The 22,604-nt window shown below is 43.2% G+C and overlaps 1 protein-coding gene across 1 annotated transcript; it reads left to right on the top strand.

Annotated features, from left to right (window-relative positions):
• Window positions 1-2,254: 2,254 nt before the first annotated feature.
• On the top strand, window positions 2,255-21,550 carry LOC117822404 (potassium/sodium hyperpolarization-activated cyclic nucleotide-gated channel 2-like). The gene is made up of 9 exons (XM_034697108.1): window positions 2,255-2,946; window positions 13,260-13,466; window positions 13,806-14,019; window positions 14,238-14,399; window positions 16,810-17,028; window positions 17,773-17,919; window positions 18,020-18,260; window positions 18,394-18,558; window positions 18,867-21,550. Exons 1-9 carry the CDS (start codon window positions 2,255-2,257, stop codon window positions 21,359-21,361), a joined length of 4,542 nt encoding a protein of 1,513 aa, XP_034552999.1. The 3' UTR covers window positions 21,362-21,550.
• The last annotated feature ends 1,054 nt before the right edge of the window (window positions 21,551-22,604 follow it).

Raw genomic sequence — 22,604 nt, 5'->3', positions numbered from 1 at the left:
AGGTGCAATCTTACTCGCTGCTATAAACTTCCCTGTTAGGCCCTTTTTGTGCAATGCAATGATGGCTGCACGTGTTTCCTTGCAGGTAACCATGGCTAACAGATGAGGAACAATGGTGTCATGCACCATCTTCCTTTTAAAGTGTCCAGTCACTCAATCATGACAGATTGATCGCCAGCCTTGTCCTCATCAACACCTACACCTGTGTTAATGTGTGTGACACCTGTGTGTCATTGAAATGATGTTAGCTGGACCTTTTGTGGCAGGGCTGAAATGCAGTGGAAATGTGTTTTTGGTGATAAAGTTCATTTTCAAGGCAAAGAGGGACTTTGCAATTAATTGCAGTTGAGCTGATCACTCCTCATAACATTCTGGAGTATATGCAAATTGCCATTATAAGAACTGAAGCAGCAGACTTTGTGAAAATTAATAGTTGTGTCATTCTCAAAACTTTTGGCCATGACTGTAGCTTTATCTGTGTCATTACAAAGTCTGTGATGAGGCAGGACATCTGAATAGCATTTGTTGTCGTCTAAATGTTCAGTATCAGCTCTGTTAGCATCATGAATAATAGTGTATTGTATCAGAATAAGTTCAATCATCTTATTAGGTTATGACATTCTTTCCTAGTGTGTCGTTAAAACGTTTGCTCTTTCTTCGATGTTTAAATAAAGTTCCATCATCAATCCCTCCATCACGCGCTCCCTCGTTTTATTGGCGAGGGGAGGATGACGCGCGAGCAGTACCTGTGAGGGATGCGTGCGTCTTGCCGGGCGGGCACGCGGCCTTGGGGGACGTATAATCGGGATGCGGGTGCCATGGCAACAGGCCGATTAGATCCGGACCTTTGTATGCACATTTATTTATTTAATATTTTATTTGCATGCGCCGCGCGCCACTGTGGACGTACCGGCTCGACCTCTGCGTGTTGAGTCAGAGCGAGGAGTGAAATCCAGCTTCAAACTGGGGTCTGAACTGTGTGTGACTAACAAACCACCTTGGACGTTCAACAAGTTGTTTCATTTTTCAAAGCAAGCATTTGGATTCATCAGAGCGCACGGTTTCACCTTGGAGCAGCTTATTCTGTTGAAAAATAGAGCCTGTTCTTCTGTCCTCGGTGGCACAAGGAGGAAAGGACACCTCGTATCCGTCACAATGTCAATGAAAGTCGGCAGAAGTGAGAATAGACCGCAGCTGCTTCAGTAGATTTCGGGCTTCAGAGTTTAAACAACTGGTCAAGTTAATTCTCGCTTCGTTTTTCCAAAGAGCGCCTGTTACAGAAACGCTTGTCTCTCCTCTGGCTGTCTGAGCGCTTCAGTCACGGGTAGGCGCGCCTTCCATCGTGAGGAGTGTTTTGTTCTACTCGGAGACTGAAAATGAAGACTTGCCGCGGATTCTGTACAATCATGGGGTAGATTTCGCGTGTTATATCTTGTTTCCGTTGTATTTTGTGTCCCTGTCACTCTGATTTTTGTGTGCGTGTTTAGCGCGTGTCAGAATGAATCAGTGCGCCTCGCAGTGTGAGCACCCGCGTGTGCCATTATGTGCGTCCCTTATGTCCATTAACTACCCTCTCCTTCTTACGAAGGATCCAGTGTCCTTGTCATTCATCCGCAGATAGATGCACTCTGCCACCTCACGGCTCAGATCATATCTTCTATAATGAAATGTGTAGAAAATATAAAAACTGGGTGAGCAGTCTGACCACAGGGACGACACAGACAGGACACAGACGGCCAATGAGCGACGAGCCCCGTTATCTACAAAAGACCGGGAATCTGGTGCCAGTATGACCGGCGTCAGAGCGCTTAGGGCGGCTGTGAAGAGGAGAGGGAGGGCCTTTGGGGGAGAGAAACGTTTCAAGGGCGAGGAAGGAGGAATGGTTGAGAAACATCTGTAAGGACAAAGGAGACTGTTCAGGAAAAGGGGAAAGTGAAGCCGCTGGCGTCACCCACCCAGGCAGCGTGAAGGATTTCATGTCTGGATGAAGCTTTTTCCAAGGGCACTGAGGTAAGCATGGCCACATCCACAAAGAGAGGGTGGAGATGCCAGCTGCCAGTTCCATTAGAATGACTTCAGACAGACACCACTTTCCTTACGCTTCTTCAATTTAACATTCAGATTGACTTGAATCTCTAACATATGTAAGTTGATACTGTAAAGAGTAGTTTTCCTGAGAGTGGAGCTACAGGTTATCTTCTCCTTCCTTCCCTCCCTCCCTCCCTCTCCTCCTTCTCCTCCACCCTGAGTTGGGATGGATGGAGTTGCTGGAGGTGTGGGCAATCCCAGTAGTGCAGGGGGGTCTGGGGGTGACAGCCTCCCCAGACGAGGAGACTCTAAGAGGCGCAGTAAAGGCAGCCTGCCCTCCCCAGGTTACAGGCTGTCCCAGGCCTCTCTGGAGGGAGAGAGGGGCTCCTTTGGGGCAGACAGCTCCTCCTTAGGTGGACGGGGTCGCCGCCTCTCCATCATGAGCTCCACCAGGGACGGATTTCCCTTCCGCACAGCAGGCACCCCAACCACCCCGGTGCCCCTGCCACCTCCACCCAGCTCCTCCTCTGCCACAGCTCACCCTACCCCTCCTCGCTCAGTGGGTTTTGCCACATCCCGTGCTGCCCTTGCTTCAACCTCCTCCACCGGGACTGGAGTGGTGGTGGTGGCGACCGGCCTGGAGACCACTACCACCACTGCATGTAACACCACAGCTGCAGGGACCCCTGAGATGTATGGTCAGTCTGCACTGGGTGGGTTTGGCCTGGGGTTGGACGGGGAGGACTACAGCACCTCCAACCAAAGTACCTTCATCCAGAGACAGTTTGGAGCCATGCTGCAGCCGGGGGTCAACAAGTTCAGCCTGAGAATGTTTGGATCCCACAAAGCTGTGGCTCTGGAGCAGGAGAGACTGAAATCAGCTGGGTCATGGATCATACATCCCTACAGTGACTTCAGGTATGGAGCCTCACATACACAGAGAGAGAGAGAGAGAGAGAGAGAGAGAGAGAGAGAGAGAGAGAGAGAGAGAGAGAGAGAGAGAGACAGAGAGAGACAGAGAGAGAGAGAGAGAGCTTCCTTTGCACCCAATATTGGTCTACACAATAAGAGCCACTCACAAATGAGACATACTGTTCTTTTGGTTGAAATATGGATCAAAGCAAGTTGGAATAGAGTTCACTTTAGTGAGTACACTTGAAGCATAATGATAAACTCTTAAGTCGAGGGAGGCAGAGGAGCATGAACAGAGGGAATTGGGAGGACAACTGAACAGGAAGAGACATAGCACGGTAAATATACATTGTTTGGGGCCTAACAGAAGTTTATGTGAAGTGATGTGAGGGTTACACAAGATGTCAAAGATGCAATGTGTCTCTGGAGAAAACAGAGGCAGAGTATGTGAGACAGGCTAAAAGGCAGATTGAAAAGGAAAGGGGTGTGGATGAAAAGTCCTCAGGGGAACGATCAAGGTAAGAGGTGTAGGAAACAATGCCTTAAAGATGGACACTAACCAACACTTACCAAACAGTAAGTCAATTCTTAAATAAAGGAGGGAATACATATTAATTGTAGCCTCTTGTTTCTAGAGTAAGTAGTTCCACAGTCAGGGTGTGAGTACGTATATAGAGAGGACAAGTTCAGCTGTGAAGTGTTTGGCTAATTATGGAGCTGAGAGAGATGCCTTCCATGTTTAATCAGGAGAAATGTTAAGTTTGCTTTCATTTAATCAGATGATAAACCCAGCACAGCCCCTCCTGCTGGTCACTCCATGTAAGGATTTGTCCTTTTGAATGATTAGTATGAGAATGAATGATGCCTGAGGGGAAAATGACATGTGAGATGAAAATGTTCTTGAGTAGAAATCTACTGATGGTAATAAGAAAACAACAACCACCTCTGGCTTCCATTATGTTAATGGGGGTGATTATGGGAGGGACACTTCGTGAATATGTGTCTGAAACAAGTCAAATTGCACACATCCGCTCATGGTTAAATATTGAATATTATTTAAAGGCTGACTCGTGAGCTGTCAGAGGGAACAGCTATCTTCTTTTTAACAAATAAACTCAAATAATGTGCAGGTGGACAGAGGAAGGGACAGATCCATAATCTCCAGACAGGCTGCAGCAACAATGGATGACTTGATCCCCAAGGCTCCTGGCCCACTTACGTCTCATCAGACACACACACACACACACACACGCACACACGCACATACGCACACACGCACACACACACACACACACACACACACACACACACACACACACACGCACACACACAGACACACACACACACACACACAGACACACACACACACACACACACACACACACACACACACACACACACACACACACACATATACACATACACACCAAGTCGTTTTGTATTGTCTGTCAATTTGATGATCACTCACCAGCGCCGCTTATGAGTCTGCTCACAGGAGGTGCAGTGAATGAGGTCAGTGAGGGATGGAGGGGAGGTGGATTGATGAAGGAGTGTGTAGATGGATAGATGCCTCGTGGAATCTCGGTCCGTCTGCCACCTATTGATATTCAAGACAGCTCAAGATGTTAATAGTCCTAATTAATCTGTCAGAGAATCACAATTAAGATTTCATTTATTATGTATGGAATGCTTTAATTATGCAGGTAGAGTATGCATTATGCATAATTTAGTCATCTAACTTTTCAGTTAAGCACCTGTACTTTAGGGCAGCGAAAGAGGAGGAACCCTGAGAGGCCAGAGTAAGAGATGAGGATAGATGGATAACTCCTCATAACTTCTCATTAACCTTGAGGAAAACATCCTGTGTGTGTACAAGTTGTGTACAGAGACACTGTTATTTTCACTACTACTATATTTATAATAATAATACTTTATTTATAGGGCTGCACAGTGGTCACAGCTAGAAGGTTCCTGGTTCAAATCCCCGGCCGGGCAGGTGCTTTTCTGTGTGGAGTTTGCATGTTCTCCGTGCATGCGTGGGTTCTCTCTGGGTACTCTGGCTTCCTCCCACAGTCCAAAAACATGGTCACCAGGTTGATTGATCACTCTAAATTGCCCGTAGGTGTGAGAGTGTGTGAGTGTGTGAGTGTGTGAGTGTGTGAGTGTGTGAGTGTGTGAGTGTGTGAGTGTGTGAGTGTATGGTTGTCTGTCTCTCTGTGATAGGTTGGCGACCTGTCCAGGGTGTACTGCCTTCCGCCCGAAGCCAGCTGGGATAGGCTCCAGTCCTCCGTGACCCCTAACGGGATAAGCAGTCAAGATAATGGATGAATGGACTTTATTTATATGGCACTTTTCAATACAGGTAACAAAGTGCTTCACAGTGGGCAATAAAAACAAGAAGAAGTGCAAAGCAAAATAAAGCGATAAAAAATAAAATGAACTAAAAACTCAAAAACATACAAACTTATAGAGCAGACCCTTAAAATCAGAGCTAAAATTAAATAAAATCACACTTAAAAGCTTTCCTGTAAAAATGTGTCTTCAGTAATGACATATAACACGGGACTGACTGCAAGTCTGATCTCCTCTGGCAGGCTGTTCCAGAGTGTAGGAGCCCTGACTGAAAACGTCCTATCCCCTTGGTTTTCAGTCGGGTCCTTGGAACAGCTAACAGAGCACAGCCAGAGGATCTCAGACTGCGACCAGGTTTGTAGGGGGATAAAAGCACAGATATATATAGAGGGGCAAGTCCATGTTGTGCTTTAAATGTCAATAAAATCATCTTAAAATCAATCCTTAAATCATCTAATGGTCTGTATCATAGAGTGTAGCATGTACGAGAAGAGGGCGTGGACACCCTGATATTAACCATTGTGCACTGGTGTTTGGAATCTTTGAGTTACACATTTCTACTTCAGCTACCTGTTTTATTTTTTGAGACAGAGATTATATTTAGATAAGAAGGTGGGGCTGGAGAAGAGAAAGCGTTTAGCCAATGTTAAGTTATGAGCTAATCGTACCGCAAGTTTGGATCAAAACTTTCATCTTAAATTCTCAGTCACTGCATCAGTTTATAAGAGAAAAATCTAACACTGCCTTCTTTAGGGTCTTGAAAGTGTCTTGTTACAACCAAACACTCAAAAAGGAACTTATGGCAGCAGCAGACTGGCCATGCCCTAAAGCATATCCAGATTAATCTCTACTTTTTATCTAAATGGGTCCATCATTCAGAATAAAAATGAATGCAATGCCATATAAAACAAGATTTCAAAGTTGCCACTGATACTATAATCTATTTAGACAAATGTTACTGATGTGAAGTGACATAATACCATACTTACAGTACTTTAACTCAAGTAATAATCTGACAGAGCAACTTTCCCTTGTATTGGAGTAATATTTGACCAGGAGGATCTATACTTTGACTTAAGTAATGAAGCTGTGTACTTTGTCCACCACTGGCAGTAGGTATGGTTACAAAGAGAGTGACTTTACATCACACAGTTTTATTTTCTTAGTTGGCCCTGGAAATGCAATTATTCCTCTTGAATGCACATAGTTTATCTTAATTTTTTTCACACCATTACTCTTAACTTACTATAACAAGTTCCCCTCTACCAGCCCTGTTATGGAGCAAATCCCCAAACAATGCTAAAATTGACAGGCTCAAGGTCTCATTTTGATGTTCATTTTTAAAGGAAGGTTGAAATATATCCACCTGCCACTCCAGCATTGTAAGCATTGTTAGTGCCACAACCTGTTCAAGGTGACTACACATTATGATTATGGTGATAATAATAAATGTAATTAAAATTACTTCTCAGTCAAATCTGATTCCTGAGCTGCAACCCAATAGGCATTGTTCTGTTTTGCCATCAGTGACTTACAATGGTTTGAATGAATATAAAGCCTGAGGCACAGGCATGTCAATCATGAAACTGACCTTTTAATCCTGCATATTAACAAGCAACAAAAAAAACATGTTTCCTTTACATAATTTATGCCCTCTGAAAGATTGCAGACCTATTCAAGCACATCTCAAGTGTGTCTGTATGTGTGTGCAGTAATAAGTATGCTTATGTGGTCTGTCATTATGGAGTCCCCTTATAAGCTCTTAAACCCTTCACCTCATCAAGACGTGTTGCTGATGCTGCTTATAGAATACAAAAGGAGAGACTAAAAATATCACACACTGGAGCAGTGAGAGGCAAACTGCAGGGAGGGGTTCAAACGGGCAGAAAAGCAATTGGGCTGTCACCACAGGTGAGTCGTGCCATTACAGGGTTGGTGGCATAACACATAAAGAAACAGAGCTTTATTATATAATAGCCTGTTGCTGCTGTTCTTGTTTGACTGTATGTTTGGCGGGATGATGGGCAGAAGCTCACTCAGAACTGACATCTGGCCAGCAGCGAGCAGGGAACCAATCAGAGGCAGCTCAGGAGACACTCAGCCTCAATTAGAGGAGAATTACTGTTTGGTTTGACAACAGCTGAGCAGGTAGATGCAGGTCAGTTCTCCTGCAGCACCTGTTCATGTTCAAAATAGAATACTGATGAGGCTGTGGAGATACACAGTGATTGCATTTGCAATTCATATGTATGTGAGTGTATGAGAGAGCCAAGTGTTGTGTCAGTCCACTGTTAGGAGATCAGAAATCAGGATTTGTCAGATATTTGGCCCAACATGTACCTGTGCATCCTTTTTAGTTTGGATCTCTTGTCTTCTGCCTGTTTGGTGATTAACTGACCTTGGATCAGCTGCCACATCTCAGCAACTACAGGAAAAATCAGTACAAAGACGGAGATGAATGTGCAGTGACATGTACAACAAAATCAAGTGCGCCCCTCTGCAAGCAAAAATATTTACAGGATAAATAATCTCATTCAAAGTTGGGGAGTGCAGTTCTTATCTGTAACACTTTTCGTCAAACTCAGTGAATCTGTCTCCACTTCCCGCTGTCGTGTTTGCCTTTAATAAAGTCTCTGTTTTGTTCATATCTCTGGATTTGTAAAAGGGTAAACAACAAAAGTAGCACTGAGCTAGCCACTCAATACAATTTGAGCCACAGCAACAGGTAGCATCGTTTCAACAGGCCACTCCCCCTCATCAGCATCCTTATCCACACGCGACATCCTGTCCTGACCTACTTGCTCTGAAGGCTAACTAAACCTCATGCAGCTGAAGCTACAGATTCAAAAAGAATGACAATTGATAATCAGTTTTTTTTTCTGGAATGTTTTGCTTGATATTGTGAGTTCATGAATTTTAGGAGCACTGACAGTTCTTGGGAAGTTGTTGAACTTAAATATGAACACATTTTCTCCTGTAAGTAAAAAGTATTCCGATCAAGTAAAGGTACAGTTAGATGTAATCTTACTTAAGCAGAAGTAAAACTACCAGTCTATGAATCTTATCAAGTACAAGTAAAAGCACCTTATTTAAAATCTACTTATAGTACTGGGTGCTTACTGGGTGGGGAGTGAGGTGGGGTTAAAGCAAGATATGACCCCAGACTATGTAAAAGGATTTTCTTTTTAAGCTAAAGTATAACGATCAGAAAATATTAGTGGTGAGATTATGTTGATACCACACCTATCCAGGTTGAAGTATTTCATTATTCTTTTGGGGGGTCTTGCAACATGCATATCTAGCTCTCAGGACACCTTGTACTGAAGAAGATCAGGTTGTAGCTCGCTGTGTACCTTACTGTGGTTTGAGATAGATGTTAGATTTGTGAATGCATGTTCCTCTTGGACAGATAAACCTGTGAATGTATTTCAAACTTTACACATGTAGTGGAAGTTGTGATTTCAGAGGCGAAGAACAAGGGATGTTCTTCACCTCTTCTATATGTTAGTTTGCCTGGCTGTCAAGTGGTAGGTGTCTGTAGTCAAGCAGGTGGTGTAAGCTTGTATCCCTTTTGCTAAGTTTGAAACTACCTAAGAAAGTACAAGTACACTAGAAAGCAACTCAGTTATAATAACTTGAAAATGTGCAATTAGGTACCGCTTCCTACACACCTGTACTATTTATTATAACAGATAAAGGTATCTCAAAGTAACTCAGACCATCTGAGCTAGAGATGATTTTCATGCTTTTGTGTCATCCCAGCTGGATTCTTGGAAATGTCTTTTCACATGTTTTAGCAATGCATCCCTAAAAAAGCCAACAAGTGGTCCAAAATGCTGCTGCTAAGCTGACGACACAATCATCATAAAGTCCTCATGTTACACCCATCCTCATGTTACACCCATCCTCATGTCAACTTCAGAATCCAGTTTAAACTTCTTGTCATTGTGTACAGAGTGCTGCTTGGTCAAGTTCCAGCTTATATCATAGAGCTGCTATAGCCTTTTAACTCCTGCAGGACTCTGAGGTCCTCTGATCAGCGTTTGCTGGTTGAGCCTCATACCAGATTCAAAACTAAGACTGCATTTGAAGTTGTTGCTCCTAAACTTTGGAACTGTCTGTCCCTGGAATTGAGTGCTGTGGCGTTTTTTTAAAAAGCAGTTGAAGATGCATCTGTTTAGACTTGTCCGCCCCACCTATCTTACCTGCCCATGTATATAGACGTCACCCGGTGCAAAACTATCAACCTATAAAAGTGAGTAACAAAATATACTAATACCGCTATGGCATCAAAGTTAATTACCTTAAATTAAATAACAATAAATAAATAAATTGATTAAAGTAAAAATAATCAAATATACAAAACAGTGTAAATAGCTCCAACACTCTGTTTTGCCTTATAAAATTGTATTGTGGAGCTCTTTTTAACCTCTGTCCTTGAAAGGTATCATGTAAATAAACATGACTTACTTACAAATTTGTACACATTACATATTTACAGAAAGAAAAAAGCAATAACAAAAAACAAGAAGTGTATGAAACCCAAGAGGGCTTGTGTGAAGACCTCCCTTAGAAAAATTAAAAAATATGAAATGAGAGGGAGTTGGCCTTTATCTTCAGAGAAAACAAAAAGGGAAACCTAATAAAGTAAAAGAAGTTAAAATAAACAGAATTATAAAAGAACTATACAATAAAAAAACTTAACTCTTTCTTGAAAATAATCTATACTATACACAAATAAAAAAAAACGTCTCTCATTACTGGATTCTGGATGATCCATCCATCCATTATCTTGACCACTTATCCCGTTAGGGGTCACGGGGGGCTGGAGCCTATCCTAGCTGGCTTCGTGTGGAAGGCAGGGTACACCCTGGACAGGTCGCCAACCTATCACAGGGCAAACACAGAGAGACAGACAACCATACACACACACACACCCTCACACCTATGGGCAATTTAGAGTGATCAATCAACCTGGTAAGCATGTTTTTGGACTGTGGGAGGAATTCTGGATGATATCATTTTTAATTTACTAAACAAAAGAAACAACGAATGTTGTGATTTACAGAATTCTTTCTTTTAACCAGAGATCACTAATCATGTCTTCAAAGTCAGCAGTAAATCTGCTGCCTCATTTCCACAGCTACAGATTCCCAGAGTCTGTGGTGTTGTAAATAATCCCTGTGTTTATTTCCTGTGATGATGAAGTGATACATCTTCCAGTACAAGTGACAAAGTCGAACAGAAGTGTGTGTGTGTGTGTGTGTGTGTGTGTGTGTGTGTGTGTGTGTGTGTGTGTGTGTGTGTGTGTGTGTGTGTGTGTGTGTGTGTAGCAGAGTGATGACTCATACTTAATCTTCATCAGTCTAGCGGTAGCATCACACCATGAGGTTGTGTTACTAAATTAGCACTCAATAGCAATCGACCACAGAGCTGGAGTGTACTTTCTCACAGAGCAAGAGTGAGTGTGAGGAGAGAAAGAGAGAGGATGCAGGAAGAGGCAAGTCACTGATATACAGGGTTAAGGCGATGGATAAAGATTAAAAGGATTTAGAGGAAGCAGACAGAAAGATGACAGGAGTCGTCTCCAGATGATTGGATCGACTCCTCTGTCACAGTATCCTTATGACTGTGGCTGCGTCATCCATTAATACCCTCCAGCATGAAATATTCCCAAGGTTATTCTTCTATGCTCCCCTTTTTGTCTGACTCTTTCTTCTCAATTCAATTATGTTCAATTCTGCTCGGCCTTTTTGATAAAAGGAGATTAAGGATGTCATTTATGTTGCCAGAGCATTTGTAAAAGAAGAACATTGTCTTAAGGGCAGCATTTATATGCACCAGTCCTGCACTTGGACAAGGCTATAGAGAAGATTTGTCTTTTCTAAGAGCCCTGGATGATCCCCAAGTCATTAAACTCAAAGTCTGGCACATGGGAATGGAACAAAGGGGAGACTATATATAGGAAAAATTTAACATGATATTTTTTCAAGGAAATGAGATACAAAAGGATTAACTGAAAGACATGATGGGGCCAGTTTCAGGAGAAGAGGACGGTTATTAAGTCTCTAAAGTTTTTAAACAGTTGAATCTATCAGAGTTATCCTTTGAAGGGGTACACCATCAGCTCAGACAAAACGTGTTCTATTCTCAAAGGAGAATATAAACCCAGTCTCCATAGAATAAGCAGCGTTTGTCCTTGTGAGTATTTTGGATCTAAAGATAGAGGAAATTAACCGATTATGTCATCAAGGCTATCTAAGGTTGGGCTTGACAGCGGTTTGAAAGAGGACCATCATTTTATGACCTTAACTCACACTAGACACCATAACTCAAGTTATCTCAGCCTCTGCTGCTTTTATATGGACCATTCTTTTTTAGATCCATGTCTCACAACTTAACGGAGCATGATGCAGATCCTCAGGAGATTATCACCCAGAGTTATATGGAACAGAGGGGGAAAAAAGCACAGTCATCCTGAGTACAGTTGTTAATTGTTTCTTTCTCCCAAATCAACCAAATGCGTTTTGTTGATTTGAAGCAGAGGTTAGATTTTTGCTTGAGCCTCAGTAGGAAATGTAAAACATGACTTGTCAGAGCAGGAAGAGGACGAGTCTCTACAAACATGTTTGTTCTATTTATCCAGGACACTAACCATGTCAAAATCACTTGACGCCTTTGGGTCCATCTTAAATGAAGGACAGATCAGAGAACAGTGCCTACGTTTTTAAATGCTGTTTTTGTAATCACAAACTGATCTTTATTTGTAAATAAGTTCAATTTTAAATTATTGATTGATTCTACATACTGTCTGTACATATGCTCCATGCTGTTGAGTAGTGCTATTAATTTTGATGTGTGCTGCTGACCTCTTGGCCTGGTCGCCCTTGTAAATGAGGTCTTGATCTCAATGGCTCTCATCTGGTTAAATAAAGGTTTAATAAAATAATAAATAATCCTTAGAAAAACCACAACAAACTATTGTATGTTGTTCTTACTAACCTTGTCTCACAATATAGAGCTCTATAAGTGTATACAATGATAATTATTGGCATTTAACTTATTGTTTTGTTTTCTGTTGGAGTTTTTCAGAAATCACCTCTGATCTATGAAGATTTTTTAACAGGGGACAGCTCTTACATTTGATTTGTGCTTTAGGTTGTAGAAATGTCATCCGTCACATTTTTAGTGTTCATCAGAGACGACATGGATGTGTCCTCTGGTTCTGAAAAGTAAAGCTATGTGAAAGTGCCTTAGAACCTGCTTTCTACTTAAATGCCAGCAAGGGACTTCCCTTTTAGTTAAAAAAAAATCTGATTGCACTGAAGTCTCCCAGAAAATGATACTATCTCTCAATTGACGCAGAACCTCAGAAAACACTTTCTTTTTTACTGTGGTCTCTATCAGTAGTTGCTAGTCCTCTGCAGTAAAGCATAATGGTTATTTAGTAAAGTGTGGTCATTATTAAAAAAAAAGAAAACATTTTTTTTTTTTTTTAGGGCAGGTCAAGTAGAGACTGGGAAGCTGCTGCCATGGCAGAATGAAGTTTATCCATTGATTCACTATTGGCTAGAGGCAACAAGATGGTAATGGCAGTCCACTGAACAATGGGTGATATCACACTGGCTATGACTTGTCTGTGTTACTAATTCCTATGGTATCTGCACACTGTATAATGCAGCTCAGACCTGCTTAGCATCAGTGTGTACTTTGGGATTTGGGAAAATCAGAATAACTGCATGTCACATGCACAATACCTGCAACAAATTCAGTCAGTCTTCCTTTTATACTTTGAACACTTTTGCTGTTTGTACTGCGACATGACTAAATATCCCATGGGCATAGTAACATTCAAGAAGAGGAGAAACATGAGAAAATAAAACAAGAGACTACCTCAAAGACTAACTTACATCCTGACTGAAAACACTATCAGTGTTGAACAAACCTGTCTCTCTCTGTCTGTCTAGATTCTACTGGGACCTGTTGATGTTAATGTTGATGATGGGGAACTTGATCATCCTTCCAGTGGGCATCACTTTCTTTAGGGACGAGAACACGGCCTCGTGGATCATCTTTAACGTGGTCTCTGACACACTCTTCATGGTAGACCTGGTTCTAAACTTCAGGACTGGCATCGTGAAGGAGGACAGCACTGAGATATTGCTGGATCCAAGGTGAGTAGAGGCATTTCTGCATGTATTAGTTTTACATATAAAGGATGAGGGAATTGGTTACATGTCTATTTGTACTCTGTAGAATATCAATATAGCAGCTCTTGTTGACATGAATTTCAATTTACTCCTCTGGCCATCTGCTGGGTTTTTGTTCAGACCGATGCGTGAGATGTGAAAAGGTGACTTGCAGCCGCTGGCAGGGCTTTGTCCACGCTCCAGTTTTGCTCCTGCAGAATATTGATGTGAATTCCTTCATGCCAACCAAATGTTGGAACATTTCCACAAATATTGCTTGCCAAATTACAAATGTCACTGAACCTCCATTCTTCTCTCACTCAGGGCGATCCGCCAGAAGTACCTGAAGACCTGGTTCCTTGTTGACTTTGTGTCATCCATACCAGTGGACTACATCTTCCTCATGGTGGACAGTCTTGACTCTGAGGTCTACAGGACAGCCAGGGCACTACGTATCGTCCGCTTTACCAAAATCTTGAGCCTTCTTCGACTTCTTCGCCTGTCTAGACTCATCCGCTACATCCACCAGTGGGAGGAGGTGAGAACAGGGACCAGAAAACAGAGGCTCAAAAAAAATAAAGACATTTGAAAGAGAAATATTTGTGAAAAAGGTAGATCAAAAGTGACTTTTTCTCACAAATATCATGTCTCAGTGTAGAAATGAATCTACTTTTAAACTATGCTGCAACAGGCTACAAGAAAGGTTCTGAAAATTGATTAATACTCTCTTCATTATTCCCTCTGTTTTATCCTCAGATCTTCCACATGACCTATGACCTCGCCAGTGCCATGGTGAGGATAGTTAACCTCATTGGTATGATGCTGCTGTTGTGCCACTGGGATGGCTGTCTCCAGTTCTTGGTCCCCATGCTGCAGGACTTCCCACCTGACTGCTGGGTCTCCAAGAACCTCATGGTGGTGAGTCCAAATCAACAATCTGCATGTTGGCGGGTATAATTTTATGTTTCAGGATGTCTGTTCCTCCATCGGTCATTGGTCTCCATCTGTCAGTCCAATTCTCATCAAAAGAATATGTCAGGAGCATCTGAAGGGAATATCCTCAACGTTCACTTGGAATCAAGGACAAGCAGCAACCTCCGGTCTCAAACTATGAAGCCATTCGGAAGTGTTATAAACTGCAAATCATCGAGAATCCGCTTGAGGCTGGCTGCAGAAACACCGGAAACCACATAGACACCAATTCAAAAAAGACGATCTTCGCAGCATTAATAAACATGTTTACAGCCTGGTTCAAAAAACGGCTTGGCTCTACGTAGCTAATTTCTCTATTGGCAGACATTGTACAGGGGGTGAATTTTTTTCTAACGCGACTGTTCAGAAGATATTAAGATTACGAGTTTTTGCCCAAATAAGGACATGACTGACTTGACTCCAGGTCGGGAATACATAGCTGTTGGCTAAGAGGCTCAAACTCCGCCCCTTTACGTCACACTATGCCTGGTTGAGTTCTGCATTTCCAATATGGCTGCCGCCGTCGAATGGCTTCAAAACAGAGTTCAGGAACAGATGGGTGACGTCACGGATACTAAGTCCATATTTTACACAGTCAATGATCATGGACGAGATTTTGATGGTCAAAGCTTAACATCCACTGTGAGCCTAGGTTTCTCAAGATTCTAAGAAGAGTGATATAACAACCTGTTTTAAAAACAGTTTTATTCCCCTTGCAATCAACATGATTAACTCTGAACTCTAAACACCAAGGATTAGGCATGGCCCTTGTATTTATTGCTTTTGAAATGTTACGTCTACATGTACAATTATGTTCGTATGTCCACTGTTAAATGTAATGTTGGAACCTGCAGCTGGACTGAAAAAAAATTCCACCAGCTTGGCTGTGTGGTCATTAAAAGAATCAATCAATCAATAAATTAATCAATCAATATAGAAGTGATGAGAAAATACCTTTACATTAGGGAAAATTTCCCACATGAACTAGAATAAATTGATTATTTTTGTCCCAAACAGTCAATCACTGTGACCTCCAACTTTTTTTTTTTTTGCCATTGCATCCCATTCATGTGAGCAGGGTATCTCAGATCACCTGGATGGATTTTATTCAGATGTAGAACAAAAATCCAAACAGACTAAATAATAACCGTGCACAGTCGGTCAAAGGTCGTCTGTCAAATTTTAAAGTTTACGTTCTCCTTCCTCTTGAATAAATAATCTCTCTGGGAAAAAATCTTCCATCTATGATTGCTTGGACATGCTCCCCTTGATCAAACCATCATGAACTTGCTCTCTCTGCTGTTGCGAGATGTGTCTACAAACAATCACATTCATCAGTCCAATCTTATTCAGTGGGAAGCACAGGGAGAGACGTTCACTGCAACCTGACAAGTTTACAAAGACATTCAACTGCAAGTCAGTTACACTAGTTTAATTTGTTCCAATGAATAACTGTTTTAGCAAAGGACAGTTAAGGACATTGTTTAGTTTTAGTTGAATGAGATGCTTATAGCACTATCTGAGTTAGTTTGAATGAGGTGAATGATATTTGTGTCAGATGAATACAAAGCAGTGGATCAGAAAGGCTTGGTGCTTGGTTATCTGTGTGTGTTCAGACTGAGGGTGTTTATCAGATTCAACATTGTTTGCTGCCTATCTGTGTTAATTGGCTCATGCAGCAACATGTCTAGTTGGAATTAAATTCACAATCATCACCGTGACAAAAAAAATAAGAAGATTTTCCAATTAAAACCTCAACAGAGATCAGGTGGAGGTGTCAACACACGCAAACAAGACGAAGGCCTGGGGACCTGCTGGAGATTTTGTCACGTGCGTGCAGACACAAAGACTTGGACACAGATGAATGTACAAAGATACACAGTCGTATGAATAGCTGAGTCATGTCTCTCGCCAGTTGCCTGGGTGACTGTTGCTAAGCAGCCTGATGCTGGGATCTTCCCCAGAGAAAGTCCTCTCATCTGTTGGACCATTAATATCTTGGTATAATTGGACCCACACACACTCTAAAACAGAAATACACACACAGGCTGGTCTCTATATTTGTAGTCTTTTATTTTTTAAATAATGCATAAGAACTACCCTTAACTTCCTGTGTGGTTTTACACTTTCTGCTCTGATTTGCAGCAGGGTTTTGACAGTTTAATTGCACTATCGCTACATGTTATGATCTCAGCTGTAATTTTCTGAAGTGGTGTGGCTGAGCGCCTCTGAGGGGAAACAGCTTCTTTTAACCAGACTAAAATAGGAGCAGTTCAATATTGCACCGCCTTTTAATTAACACTTGAGATCTGTTTTACTCCTTGTGTCACCCTCTCCCTCTGCCTCCCACACACAGAACGACACATGGGGCGTGCAGTACTCCTATGCTCTGTTCAAAGCCATGAGCCACATGTTGTGCATCGGCTACGGTGCCCAGGCTCCAGAAGGCATGACTGACGTGTGGCTGACCATGCTCAGTATGATTGTAGGTGCCACCTGCTACGCCATGTTCATTGGCCATGCCACCGCTCTCATCCAGTCACTGGACTCCTCTCGACGACAGTACCAGGAGAAGGTGAGGCATGACACTCATCCATCTGTACTGTGACTATTTGTCCTTAAACTTCTGGCTATTAAAGCTGGGGTTGTTGTCAGATTTAGATACACTTTTGTTATACTGGTTAAAATGATCTTTATTGATGGCAACAATACATAATGTGTTCTTTAAAAAGAGTGAAAAAAAGCTGCTATCTACAGCCGGAGTAAACCTGGGAAAAAAACCAACCAATCCCTGCCATCAGGACCCAAAATATGAAACCAATCAAATCCCATCCTGTCGTTCTGCCGGCCTCCTGCAAAGCGTACATTTCATGTTTGTTTGTTTTTTTTAACTTTCACTATGATAATGTTTTGGTGTTTTCTTACCACTGAGTGAGACATGAGTTGATGTAGTGCAAAATACAAATGATGTGCTGAGGGGAGGGAGAGGGGTCAGACGGAGTTCTGAAGAATGCTACATTTAAATTCATGCTAGTTTTCCGTGACTACCAACCCTAGCTTTAAGCATCTCACTGTTAACTGATTTTTCACTTTTGAGTGCTGATTGTATGTGAAGCTAGTAAAGTATTATTTTCAGATGCAGTTTGCCATCGTTAACTAGGGGTCACATGGAGAATTTTTTTCATTTAGAGCAGAAGACTACTCAAAAGGCTGTGACTCCTAACGACCAGACGATTTGTTCTATTCTTGTCTTTTAAAGTGGATGTTTATTTGTAAATAACTGATCAAAGTACATTTGTGTGTTTGTGTGTTATTACAGTACAAGCAGGTGGAGCAGTACATGTCATTCCATAAACTTCCTGCAGATGTTCGACAAAAGATTCATGAGTACTATGAGCACCGATTCCAGGGAAAAATGTTTGATGAGGAGAACATCCTGGGAGAACTCAGTGAGCCGCTGAAAGAGGTGATGTATACGCACACACAAAACCCGCAAGTACATCTCTCATATGTCTCTGCAAGTCCCTCTTCAAAGCTGCCCTTCTCTTTTAATATCCTCGTCTTAGGAGATTGTCAGCTTTAACTGCCGCAGTTTGGTGGCCAACATGCCGCTGTTTGCGAACGCCGATCCTAACTTTGTGACTGCCGTGCTGACCAAGCTACGCTTCGAAGTGTTTCAACCTTCAGATTTCATTATCCGTGAGGGCACTGTTGGAAGAAAGATGTACTTCATCCAACATGGACGAGTCAGTGTCCTGACCCGTGGCAACAAAGAAACCAAGCTGAGTGATGGCTCTTACTTTGGAGGTGAACAAATGCAGCATTGATGGTTTATGTTTTGTAGAAAGGTATATTAGAAGTAATCAAAAGTGGTTCAATTATTTCAGTCTCTCCAACTGCTTGTTCTGTTGTACCTCTTGTCTCCTTCTCCCACTTTCAGAGATCTGTTTGCTGACCCGTGGGCGGAGGACAGCCAGTGTCCGTGCAGATACATACTGTCGCCTGTACTCTCTCAGTGTGGACAACTTTAATGAGGTGTTGGAGGAACACCCCATGATGCGGCGTGCTTTCGAAACTGTTGCAGTTGACCGATTGGACCGTATCGGTAGGTGTAGATTTTGATTGGCTCTTTCAAATCTCTCAACATCTTGTCAGTGCAGTGACTTGCTGTTTTCTATTTAGTCTTTATTCCACAGTGCCAAAAATTCCCCATCATCCCTCCTATTCTGTGTAGATTCTTAAGCTCAGCTGAAAGGTCAATTGAGATCTTTTGCTGCGTCTCTACAGAGAGTACTCAGGACTTTTAGTCCCAGGACCTTCTTATCAAAGGACAATAAGGCACAGTCATCTGTTGTCCCATGTTTCCATCCAGTACTCTGTTAATTTTTTGTCATCTTCCTTTTGCATCTACAGGCAGGAAGAATTCCATGCTGCTGCGGAAGTCCTCCCAGGCTGGTTCTCTGGGGGGCAGTATGGGTCGTGGTGGAGGTCGGGGTGGAGGAGGTCCAGGAGCAGGGGGGGGCCTTGCAGCAAGTGGTCTTGGTTCATGTGACAGCATGCTGGTGCAACAGATAGTGAAACATGACAGCATGCCTGCTATGCAGGACGCAATTGCAGCTGCAGCTGCTGCAGGAAGAGGTGGAGTCATTGGAGGAAGTGGCACTGTGTCTCCTAGGCCACGCCCGGTCATCTGGGCACCACTAGTTCATGCCCCCTTGCAGACAGCTGCCGCCACCAGTAATGTAGCCATTGCCCTTATGCACCAGCAGCAGCAACAACAGCAGCAGCTACAGCAATTGCAGCAGCAGCATGCACTTGGAGGTGCCTTCTTCCTGCCCTCTCCTCTTATCTCTCCCTCTCCCTCCTCCTCTTTCCCCCTGTCTCCTCCTCGTGCTCCTGTTTTGCAGCCACTCCGCCCTTCTGTGAGCTCTCTTATCGGTATGATGGCAATTGGTGGGATGGGTGGGATGGCTGGGATGGGTGGCTTGTCACCAAGAGGATTTCCTGTCTCTCCCTCAACCATGGGGCCTCCTGGCGGGGTCACATCACCCCCTATCGCTAAAACTCCCACAGCAGCTTCCCCAGTCCCAACGTCTGTCCAACAAGGAAGGACTCTTCTTTACAGTCTTCGCCTCCAGACTGATCATCCTCCAGTGATTGCTGGATCACTTGGAATCCCAACAGGTGGAGGGCCACCAGCTTCAGCCATCCATAAGGTACCTACCACAAACCCCCTTGCTGCTCCTGGTGTCCCCTCAGATGGTAACTTTCCTATGACAAGTCAGCAGGGAGCAAAAGAAGCTCTCTTACGTCATGGAGGAAACAGCTCTCAGGGTCTGCCAGCACTGGGCAGACTTACCCAGGAAGCCAGGCTACTGTCGGCCTCACAGCCTACTCTGCCTCATCGTTCCTGGGCTGGAGTGCAGCCTCACCCGCCCCTACATCGGAAGGCCTCTGGTGGGAATTTGCTGGCGGCTCCTTTTCTGGCGGGGCAGTTAGCAAGAGGGAGCAGTGCAGGAATGCTGACATCTAATGTTCCAGCCCAGCTAGTGACAAATATGCCATTCAATGTACAAACACAAGCACAGGGTGCAGTGCCAGCCCCTCCCACTCTAGCACAGCCTATCTCTTCAAACACTGCCACATACACAGCATCTGCCCTTCAAACTGCCTCTGTTCCTGTACCCACAGCAGTACACCTGCCTTCTGCTGTTTCTTTGCCATCCTCCCCCCCTCCAAAGCAGACCCCATTGTCCTCTGCCAACCCTTCTCCCGTGCCCACCCCTTCTTCTCCAACACACGTTCTCTCCCAGACACCTCGCCCTAAAGCAACCCCAATGACCCCATCTGGCTCCTCTTCTCCTCCTATCTGCTCCACACCTCTTTCAGCAGCAACAAACACGCTGCTGCTGACATCAACTCCACGTCCAAAACCCCTTCCTACACCCTCACCTCATTCATCCTCTCCCTCTCCCTCCTCCACGCCACCTCCATCTTCTCTTTCTAGTCCTGTTCCACTACCTCAAACTTATGGGTCCAAGTCATCTCTTACCTCCTCTTCTCCACCTTCCTCCTTGATAACCTCTTTTCCACCACATCCCCAAAGCCCCCGAGCCAAAGCTTCCAACACACCTCCTTCTGCTTCTCCTTTGTCAAGCTCCAGCCCTGCCCAGACCCCAATACCTTCTTCGATACCAACTCCTAATCCTCGCAGTCGCACTTCTACCCCTTCCCAAACTCCTACCCAAACCACCACACCTGTTACTCCCACAAAGACAACCACCCCTACACTTTCCCCCTCTCCCATCTCTGTTACACCTATCCCTTCCCTGAGTAAATCCCAAACTCCAACGTCTTGTCTCCAGCCCTCTGTCTCTAGAGGCCCTACTTTGAGCCAGACCCCAAAACAGGCCTCAGCTCTTACCCCAACCCAAAGTGCACCTACCCCAATACCAGCTAGCACCGTCCCTTCAACAAAAATAGTTTTTTCAGTTCATCCTGTAAAACAAACCCCTGCTGTTGTTACTGTAAGCCCTTCTTCAGGATCAAGTCATTCCACCCAATCCACCACAGCAACAACCTCATCCTCAACAACTTTAAGCCTAAACACAAGCTCATCCAATCCCACCCCTTCCACCATCTCCACCTCTCCTGGTATCAAATCTGCCTCTGCCAACCCCCCAAAACAAATACCAACCACAACAGCTGCCCCCATTCACTCATCAAAACTCAAATTGCCTACACCTGCCCAGATCTCTCAGGTGTCCTCCCCTTCACCCACCCAGTCAGCACATGCAGCCGCCCCTGCCATTAACACCTCTCCTAAAGGAGGGAAAAAAGACCCTCAGAAGCCACTTGACAGAAAAGACTCAGAGGGACTAAGACAAAAACTTCCTGCCAACATGTAAGCAAGATGAGATCTCATGGGACATTTATGAGCCTTGGATATACAGAGTTTCACCAGAGTTGGCCCCAGACATTAATCAATCTCATGTGTAGAGGTAAATCTTGTTTGCATTCGCTCGAGGATGTGGTTGTTTTAGAACCAGGTGTTCATGTGACTCTTCTCCAAGCCATCAATAAGAATAAAGACTGTATACATCCAAATGTATACATACACATCTGTGTAAGTGATTGTTGGAGCAAGCAGGGGAGCTGAAGTGGAAACAATATACACAGAGAAATGGGATAGCAACAATAGCTTTGGAGAGTCTGAAAAAAGTGAAAAGCCTCCATTTTCTTGACAAAAAAGCAATAGATGTGAGACAATTGAGCTCTCATAATGTGACAGGAAATTGCCCTTACAATAATGATAAGTGTGAGACTACAATAATCTTTTTGCTGTTGAGAAGAAAGTCTATCACAATGTCAGTTTGAAACCCACACAGTTGACCATGTTAAAATGGCAGCTATTTTCCTCTTAGGTCATGCTCGGGCTGGTAACCTCTGATGATGTTATATATTATGTGGTACCATTGTGCTCCAAGTTTTTCTCAAAATCTGGAAGGATAACTTGCCATATTTCAACATAAAAACAACATATTTCAGGAATATATTACAGTAAACTCTACTATATTAGCTATCAAAAACAACAGCAAATGGGTGTTTAAGTGTATCTCTCGGTTTTCAGTTTGTCCCAAACGCTGACCTAGTAATACTAACTAATACCACTACTCATCTGGTAATACTATGGATAACACAGTCCCTCAATATATTTGTTTATATTTAGTCAAGACAAAGTTACATACCCCTTTCTTTTTATTGAGAGTGTTGGTTGCATCTATGGTTTCTATAGAGAAGTCTAGTGTATACAGTAAATGATAGACAGCCAAACACTTTAAAAAACTACCACAGCCAGTACAGAGGGCCTTGCAAAATGCATTGAATTATCTTAATATTATGGAAGGTTAGTTAGCTTGGACTGTCAATGTAATGCTGTGCAATCATATTTATTATTAATAGCATAAAATCTAGTAAGGCAAGGTAAGGCAGCTTTATTTGTATAGCGCATTTCATACACAAGGGCAACTCAATGTGCTTTACATTAAAACAGTCTTTGATTTAAAAGAGGTGAGAGTTGGAGCGGACCTACAGCTTTCAGGAAGTGTGTTCCAGATATGTGGTGCATAATGACTAAACACTGCTTCACCA

This window comes from Notolabrus celidotus, chromosome 12 (assembly GCF_009762535.1).
Source record: "Notolabrus celidotus isolate fNotCel1 chromosome 12, fNotCel1.pri, whole genome shotgun sequence".
NCBI lineage: Eukaryota > Metazoa > Chordata > Actinopteri > Labriformes > Labridae > Notolabrus > Notolabrus celidotus.
The sequence above is the reverse complement of the archived record's forward strand: the minus strand, read 5'-3'. Positions and strand labels throughout refer to the sequence as shown.